The sequence below is a fragment of the Xenia sp. Carnegie-2017 genome, unplaced genomic scaffold (assembly GCF_021976095.1).
Source record: "Xenia sp. Carnegie-2017 unplaced genomic scaffold, XeniaSp_v1 HiC_scaffold_6, whole genome shotgun sequence".
Lineage (NCBI taxonomy): Eukaryota > Metazoa > Cnidaria > Anthozoa > Malacalcyonacea > Xeniidae > Xenia > Xenia sp. Carnegie-2017.
The window spans coordinates 20,256,574-20,266,168 of NW_025813526.1; the positions used below are offsets into that span (position 1 = coordinate 20,256,574).

General features: G+C 32.6%; 1 protein-coding gene across 1 annotated transcript; it reads right to left on the bottom strand.

Moving 5' to 3' along the window:
- Positions 1-1,078: 1,078 nt before the first annotated feature.
- On the bottom strand, positions 1,079-1,936 carry LOC124458457 (cytochrome b-245 heavy chain-like). Its single transcript, XM_047008479.1, has 3 exons — positions 1,853-1,936; positions 1,394-1,539; positions 1,079-1,316 (listed from the first exon to the last, which is right to left on the bottom strand). Exons 1-3 carry the CDS (start codon positions 1,932-1,934, stop codon positions 1,260-1,262), a joined length of 285 nt encoding a protein of 94 aa, XP_046864435.1. The 5' UTR covers positions 1,935-1,936; the 3' UTR covers positions 1,079-1,259.
- Positions 1,937-9,595: the final 7,659 nt, after the last annotated feature.

Sequence of the window (9,595 nt, forward strand, 5' to 3'; positions counted from 1 at the left end):
AAATGAGAAATTTTTGGACATTGAAGAAACACATACTGTAAAATAACGTTAGTAAAAATATATAAATGAATGACTGTCCACGCGATGTCAGTTACAGGGAAGGCTTTGGGAAGGGGGGATGGTCCCTCCAAATAATTTGAACAAAGAATATCGTTAACCTGAGAATTCAACAATTCGCTGGCCATAGCTTGTCAAAATGTCACATTTTGTACATAACAACAATGAATAATTAATAATAAATATAGCACGTCAGATCAAAGATCACAGCGAAAAAAGTTATTTTTCAATAATTAAGAAAGCCCCAGTCCTTCAATAATCAAACCATTGACAGTGAACATAATATTTTTGCACAACAAAATCGTTATTGGTGTACACTGAAGCAGTGAAAAAATCCATAAGAAATGACAGTTATGAAGAAATATGTCAACATTTTATCACCTAACCTGACCAGGTAAAGATGAAAACCCAGATTTCTTCATTTGAATTTCAATAACATTTGATGGATGTTTCACACCTTAGAAGTCCTGTTGATGACGTAACCTAGAAAACAGGAATTAAAACAGGAATCAAACAAGAATGCTCAAGATGAAATTTTGAAAAGGCCGTTAATTATGTAATATGTAACGGGCTTATTTTAAAGTTCTAAGTTGATTGTTGTGCAGTAGTCTTCATGAAAAGAATTTGTTTCCATCTTGGCAAAATATATTTGCAATAAAGAAGTATGATATAAGATGAAACAAAAGCTGTTGTACGTAGTAAGTCAGGGAAAGGATTTGAGTTGAATGAGCAGAAAATGTTGATGATTTAGTAGCTATAACAAACAGAAGTTGACAAAAATAAAAATCAAATCATGAAACAAAGATATTTTTTTCGGCGTAAAAGCAAATGTTTTCCGTATCTAAAATGTTCAATGTATAAATTTTTTACCATGAGTACCAGCACTAATGTCATTATAAAGCCTGAAACACCTACAACTAATGAAAAAATAAAAGTAAATAGTACTTTTGAAGAAGCAAGGACAATTCAATGTTAATTATGTCTTCCACAATTTATAGAAAGCTTTAGATAATAAAATAAGCACAAATAACGAGTATTGAGCCCTGAATATTTACAAACCAGTTTCTATCTTGTCTTTGGTTAAAATTCAACGTCGCATTTAAACTAAGTGCAAAGGACGCGAATTCTTCCCACAAATCACGATTAAAAATTTTAAATTACACAGCGCAAATCTTGTCATGTTTTCATGTTATCTAAGGTTCTCAGTTTCGTAAGTAAAAAGTATAGTTACCAGTCTTAAAGACTTCAGTTGGAGGGTCCTGTAAAAATAATGACGTAATGTTATGTTAATGGTCACGTGAAGAATAAAATTATTGATGACGTCATGTGTTCTTACTGCAGCTTGTTTTCTTATAGGGTTGATGTAAGTATCATTCCCAGAATCCCCCAGATCACTCAAATGAAAGCGTAGATCCTTAGAGTCACGACCATAAGCATCAATAAGACTCTCAAAGTTAAAAAGATGCGTTCCAATGTGAATGGCTGAAATTTATGAAAACAGACTAAGTATTTTTACATACTTGAAAATGTTTAGAATTTCAATTATCTCATTTTTAAATCAACTTTAATACATTAACTTTAAACATGAAACAAAACATTACGTATCCAATAGCCATACGGGAAGGAGGTGGGGGAGGGGAGAGGGGAGGGGAAGAGGGGAGGGGGAGAGGACGAGATTATTCCTTTTGAGATACCACACCCAATAACAACACCCTATTTTTCGAAAATTCTTTTTCAAAACTTTTTCATGATGTCCTGAATTTTCCATTATTTACTAAAATCTTATACAACTTACTGGTGAAGAAACATATCACGTAGGCAATGACTCGATGAAATGTGATATTTTTATCGAGTAAATGTTGTAAATTGCGACCCATTCCACAACACTAAAGTTGAATATCACAATAAAATTGTGTCATAAAAATGTCTTCAATTCTATGGTTAGGTTATCAATGACAACTTTACTTCATATAGATGCTCTGAACTTTGTATAGTTACTGGAGTAATACTTCATATGGATGCTCTGAACTTTGTATAGTTACTGGAGTAACACTTAATATAGATGCTCTGAACTTTGTATAGTTACTGGAGTAATACTTCAAATTCCTATTCAACACAGTAATTAATCCTCAGCACTACACATGTAGAGAAATGATTAAATCTTTTTCATTCAGTAGCTAAATAATTGCAGACTACCAACATGTATGAATTGCGTGCCAATTTTTTTAAATGTATGCCATTGTATTTAATAAACGCAGTGTTTTGGGAGATGTACCCAAAAGCCAAGAAATGAAAAGAAACGTGAATATTCATGATAACTACGATAAATAATGTTATGACAAATGGCTTCACTTGGCCCCAAATGTGGACACTGTTTTTTTTTCCAAACCAAAACGAAATGGGAGGGAAAACCGGCGGATCCGGTAAAAAACCCTCCAATAAAAGAAAAATAAAAAATTTATAAGAATTGCCTCAAATTTTTGTAGTGTTTTATGATGTTTTATATTTTTGTTGTTTTCAATGATCCCGATGATCTACTTTAACATGCAGCGTAGTCAGATCGTGCGTCTTATACAGTCGTATAAAAAATCTAAATTTACGGAACAATAAGAAAGCGGGCTGACTACCGTATTCACACAGAAATATATTTTTAGTTCGTACATAAGAAATGCAAACTTTTGTAAAGCACAAAAAATGAAATAGTGCAGAGTGTTAACAAAAATTGTAATCAATAGACGAAAAACTAAAACTAATAGCAGCCATATATATAAATCATGTATAAAAATCATTCAGTACGTAGGGACCTGACCATTCACCTGCCCATAACAATTAAAAATAAAAAGACCAAAGAGACGTTGTGACTTGCATAAAAATAATTTTTGATGTCTGCTTGACTTTATTCCATTCAAATTTTCTATGTTGCCTCATTAATTAATAGCTGGCTTTCACTCGTGTGTTTTGTCAGAAAATTTAACAATTGTGAACATTTAGTTATACGGAAATTTTTAACAGTCGAATTTGAAAATGAGTTATATTTTAACGGTCGAATTTGAAAATGAGAATAAATTTCCAATTGTGCATCTTATAAAAACCCCGTTTATTTCTTGGTGTTTCTGCCCGACTTCATCGTTCATTCATTGTCCAGTTAGAAGGCCTACAGACATAGCTACTCTATAAAAACACGTTATAAATGTCAGCATATTGAAGGAACAAAAACAGAAATTAATTATATTGAAAAGAACAAAACTTTAATACCTGATTTCTAAGGGTTGTCCTGGTCAGTTCGATCCAGGCGACTTGGTCGGTCTCTTCCTTTTTTTTGACCGCGTAGTTTTTACGTTGTATCGTTGAAATTAATTGTAAAATTTTTATCTTAGTAATTCAATGAACCCTACTTGCATCATTGCAATTTTCTTAATAAACGTTAAATAAAATTACTAAAAAGTAGTGAGTGAAAGCCAGCTATTTTCTCACAGCAAGTGACATCTTTTATTGACACTTTTTTAAGTTGGATGTTTTTCATGGTTAAGTTTCAAATTATAAAGATAGACCATCAGGATCGTTTTTAACTATCTCATGCAGTTACTCATACAAGTTAATTTTAACACTTATATCTACTTAACTTACAAACCACAAGATATAGATCGTGTTTTTCCACTCGCTTGTTTTCCATCTTCGTAGAATGTAGTCCATTTTTATAGTGCAATCACTTCAATGTAAATGTTCATACGTACATATGCCGTTATGCGATGTCCATTCAACATGTCGATACCATTCCATACATGAAGCAAGGAGCATCATCAACCAATAAAGAAGCTACTGATATGAGGAATCGCCATTTTGAAAGACAACAATTCAAAATGCACTGTTATGGTAACTTCAAGCGAAGGAAAAGGGACCGCACATCAATACCCCAGTTGTATCATTACTCAAAGAATGTTTAGTGAAGAGTTGATCTTCTTTGAGTATCAGTTGACCACCTTTAGTTGGGTGCATATAACAAAGGGGCCCGTCATCATTATATGAACAAACGACTGACATCAACAAAGAGTCCAAACTACAAATGAACATTCTTGGCCATGAATCACCATGACACATGAATAATGACAAACTAGTAAGAGTAATTGAAGGGAATGACACAGGTGGTAAAGGGACTTTCACAACTCCATTCTTGTGGAATCTACAATATAAGAAAACATGAAACACATGTATGAGATTTCATGATGAATAACTCTGCCAATGACGTTACTTTGCGTTTTAAATTCTTAATCAGATATATTGAGAATGAGCAAATTGTTTTCCGTTTTCTGTTTGACTATTCAAACGGTAGAACATTCACCTTCATTGCACGAATAGCTTTAGTGAGTTGAGATTGAACGATGTAACAAGTTTCACACGATCAAAGACTTATAATCGTGATGAAAGCATTTTACAGTGAAAGCTTTCAAATTACGAGGCCTACACTAAGACCAGTTCATTATTCCATGTAACTCATACTTCAGTATTCGTCAGTAAAAAGACAGAATTTACCTTTCTTCTAACAACGTTAAAGTGAGTAATTTTCTGTTGAAGTAAAGCACACGAATTTAAACATGTTAACGTTTCTTTAATTGACGTCATAACTAAAACTATTATTGTGATTGATTCCTTAAGGACATATCAAATTTCACAAAGACAGCAAGTAATCCTTCAATGCGTTTTTAAGGCCTGTTTCAAACATTGCATTTTACATGTGCCGAATGTATTTAAGACAAAAGATAATAAGGAATTTTATCTCATTATCTTTTGTTATAAATGCATTGGGCACATGTAAAATACGATGTTTTAAACAGGCCTTAAAAACGCATTGAAGGATTACTTGTTGTCTTTGTCAAAGATGACATGCTCCTAAGGAGGCAATCACAACAATAACTTTAGTTATGACGTCAATTTAAGAAACGTTAACATGTTTAAATTCGTGTGTTTTACTTCAACAGAAAATTCAGAGTCAAATGACTACCGCTAAGGTTGTCAAAACGTCAGTCAACAACAACAAAAACAGTTCTTCTCAGGACTATACCAACCTGGACGATCTACATTTACAAACATGCAACGATACTCCCGGGTTGAAACCATCTACTTTAAAATAATTGTATTGTTTACATGAAACTATTTGGTATGAAAAGCCAATCACTATCGTCTCATTTGCTGCTGGATTTTTTTTCTGCTGGTGATGGTGACTGCTGGTGTCAGAATGCTTCGTTTTTTAAGAAAAAACTATGATAATGAAGAGATGAATGATGGATATTCTACACCATATTGGGATAATCATGGATCAACAAACTTATCCAATATGCCTGATGTGTACGAGAATCTATCATATACATCAGTAGATGAGTAGAGTTTTAATCAATTTTCACTGCGACATTCTCCAACACAAATTGTCCTCTTACCTGATGAGAATAATCATGGACCACAAAATGGATTTCAATCATTTTATACTACACCGTTGCATGAGTCAAAAGCACAACTTTAAATTTGTATTTTCATGAATATTTATGTAGATACAATGATCTTATAAAGTAATACACTACAATAAAATGATTCTGATATAAATCTTCAGTAAAAATATTGCATGGACTAGATTAAACAACGCTGACATTGGCACAATCATAGAATACACTGCTACAAAGACTGGCAACAATAATCAGGCCAGGTTATGATTAAGAAAAGGTTAGGGTCAGTTTAGTACGTGCAAAGGTTTTCTATAAAACTTCCTGTTACTGTTAGAATAGCTAGATTATGTATTCCAACAAAAAAGTTTTATTGAACCATCAATCTACTAGAATCAAGGTATGTTTATACAATCCTTGCCTTTCCTTCTCAAACGTTTTATTTGTTAAGCTTTAAAGGAGAAAATCTTCTGAATCCACTATACTTTCTTTGTTCTACTTCAACACAACTTTCACCTTGTTGGTAACTTTCTTCATTTTCTTGTCTCATTCCATTCACGATTTCGCCATTTTTCTACAGCCTCGAAATCAAAACTTCTTTCTACCGAATTCTCATCACAGCATATAATAAACGCAGATATTCGAAGAACTAAATAGCCAAAAACCCATGCAATAATAACACCAAATGTAATCCTGAAACGCTATTTATAAGATCTTTTCAAGCTCTTGACAAGATTTTACTCCTGCAAGATCATGCAAGATTTTAGCAAGATCTTGTCAAGATCTTACAACATTATTTTAAGCTTTTGCCATGATTTTACTCATGGATGATCTTGCAAGATTTTGAAATTCAGCCAATATAAATGACGCACTTTTGACCCTCTTATAAGAGTAAGTGTTAAGCACGTGCTCACAAAGCTTACGTCATTGTTTTATCATCATTACATGTTTTGATTGTTTTCATCTCACAATCAAACATTTTTAAGATAATCATAAAGCGTTGAAATGGGCGCTTGGTAGATAAATGAAAAATGTGCCACAGGAAAACAAATAGTAAATATCTTCGCAAAATAAAAGTTTTAATGAGAAAAACATGTTACTTTATCATTATGCAAATGTTGTCTTTGTTCTTTTTTGCATGCTTTCCTTGACTTTGAAAATGTTCAAAAAACAATATTTTTACATGGGTCAACAAAGAAATTGTTCACGTGAGATGAAACGTAACATGTAAAATTTACCTTCCATCTTTACTAAATGATGTTTGTCGAACGGCTGCTGTACATTTAGGATGAGAGAGAACTTTCTGACTGTGTGGGAATTGAACAAATAAAATTGCATTAAGATGATGTATGTTGTTACCATTGAACATGGAACGCTACCTGAAGCAAATATTTAAAGCCAAATCTTACATCCAGACAGGCGAGATTACACGCAGACACGCGTGTTTAGTGTTTCGAGATTCTCTCGCGGAGTGAAAATTGATTGACTACACATGTCCCCCGGTGTCCTCGTCATCACCAGGACCATCCACTTGAGGCACACGTAAAGGTGGTTTCCCGTCCATTTCCTCTTTATCCTCAGAACTGCAAGTGAAGAAGACAGCTACTCAAAACTTTAGAGAAGATTGATTGTTTTTCATTTAAGATGTCTACAGTGTTTGCACAGAATTATGAAAAGCAAGGAGAACTTTGGGAGAACTCGATCAGTGATGACCAGAGTCAAAGGCTTCCACCTGCTCCAAAGTTCTCACAAACGTCTCCGAGGTTTGCATAAGCCTGTGTAAACACAAAAAACATCTTTTACTTCTTTTATAAAACAACGATAATGCAAAACAGGCAAATTTAAAAAAAATGTTTTAATTTTTCCTCTAACATCTATTCATGATTGATTTGGAAATTCTCTTTGATTGATTTTAATTGAATGACCTCAGATAGGTTCGCTCATTGCAAGTTAGCTAATATTAACTCAACTATAGACAAATCAACCCACGCATTTTTCTGTCTTTATTTTATAAACAAAAATGGATACTTTTACCTTTGGAAATCATGTTCCTCTTCGTCATCTTTCCAAAATGGCTGTGACATTAATATTGATTCTTTATCTTCATTAATATCTTCATCATGTTCGTTATCACTACCCTCTCAATAAACAATAAAATAAAAAAGATTGATTGAAAAACTTCATATAAGACAAATTTTACTAAACACAAATGGAACTGTACACAATCACCATTGATATCCATGTGTAACTATGGCAGTGTGTGAATTAACGGTGTGCAATGTGCAATTTGCACGTCGTTTTAGCTAAAATGAAAACAATTGCACATCACTTTTTCAAACGATATGCTAAAAACTTCTTTAGTGATTACTACTACATAAATTGAAGTAAGTTTTCAAGCTTAATCTTTACTGATCTTTACTTTATAAACAAGTGCGCTGCACGACATTAAAATCCATGTTGACACAATGTCATCAAATTCAAAGACGTTGTCACTGAGACTGGGAAGTCTGTCAACAGTCAACATACATGGTGCTTATATGCTTATGACAATAGGGGTGTAATACATTATTAATGTCAATTTTTGCATTTGCGTTGTTTTGTAAACCATTACATACTGTTTTTGGCATCATAGCTATTTTGAGTATTTTCAGTAAAATCAGGAAACTTTTTGATTTTGATTCTTAAAAGCAGACAAAAAAAAACTTAATAAGCCAAATTTGAAAAATAAACCAAAGGGAATTTCGATTTTAAATAAGCCTAACGTGAGAAAAAGAAACGAAATTTGGCTCAAATTATTAAGCCAAACTGGCAACCTTGAACAAATATGATGTTTTTTATCGTAAGTAAACATCAAGGATGTTACTGTTAATAATCAGAAAGCAAAAGTATATTCGGTTATTCTCTTTTCACTTTTGCACAAAAAAGACGAGAGAATAACATCCGCAAAAAATTTCTCTCATACATTAGTAACAGGACAGCGATTGTAACGAAAAACACTGTCGTAAATCATATGAATTTGTGCACGTTTAAAAATATTAATTTAGCAATTAGCGCTTTACAATAATTAACGTAGTATCGATTTCATTATGCCTCTAAAGAAAAATTTTTGTCAAAAAAAATTGCACATCGTTTTTTCTCAACTAATTCGCACACTGAATACGATCTAACGACAAAAAAAGTTAAATTTTTACCTACGTATTGTTAACTGTTAAGTAAAAGAAAATTAATAAAGGAGCAGTTGTGCACATCTTCATGTAATGATGAAAATGTTTAAACTTAAGAAAACATGAAATTTTATGCACTAAAAAACAGCTGCATTTTGTGATATATAAGTCAGAGCCTCATAAATCATAAATACCATGACAATATAAAATACATGAAATGTATTGTGAGTTATACAATGTATTTTTGTCCTTACCTTGTAAAATAGGAAGAAAAACTTGTGAAGATAGTCCAATATCTCGTCTTCGTTGTCTTTCATCTTCCCACATAGCAGTTATACCAGGATTATGACCAATACAACCTTCATAAACATAACAAACTCATTAAAGATGTATAAACAGTAAAATGAAGACATAAAGATAAGTAAATTTTACTTTCAACATTTATTTGATTAAAGATGTCTTCAGCAATTACATCAACTTCAAGTTCACAATGACTGAGTTTTTTCCCAGTAGGATCCAGGCATAAATTTCTTAATAATGACAATAAAAAACATTAAATTGTTGAAAGTTCATTGCAAAGATAGTTATCACAAAGAATCAATTAAAAGTTAAACTAACTTTTTAATGTACTAAATTCTGTAGTCTGGACACAGCATTGTGTCTAAATCTTGGGAATAAATCATACATTAGGATTAAGGATTTACACAAATCCTTTGGGTTTAAATTAATTATCAAGTATAAGATATATGAATAAGACAAACCTAGGAATAGTGTCTTCATTCCAGTGTTGAGATGAAGGAAAATTGAGAAATGAATTTCGAGTTGAACCATGAAGTGGAAATGATTTATTATTACAGTACCGATCTCGAGTAACATGACTTGACTCGCGAGTATCGAATGGCGAGTGACTCGCGATGCAATTGCGAGTCACTCTCCAGTGTG

Excerpts from the sequence above, each read along its gene's own strand:
- LOC124458457 (XM_047008479.1), bottom strand. The coding sequence starts at position 1,934 with ATGGGTCGCAATTTACAACATTTACTCGATAAAAATATCACATTTCAT. Across the intron at positions 1,540-1,852 it reads CGTGATATGTTTCTTCACCA|CCATTCACATTGGAACGCAT; the intron begins GTAAGTTGTATA and ends CATAAATTTCAG. Across the intron at positions 1,317-1,393 it reads CTATAAGAAAACAAGCTGCA|GACCCTCCAACTGAAGTCTT; the intron begins GTAAGAACACAT and ends TTATTTTTACAG.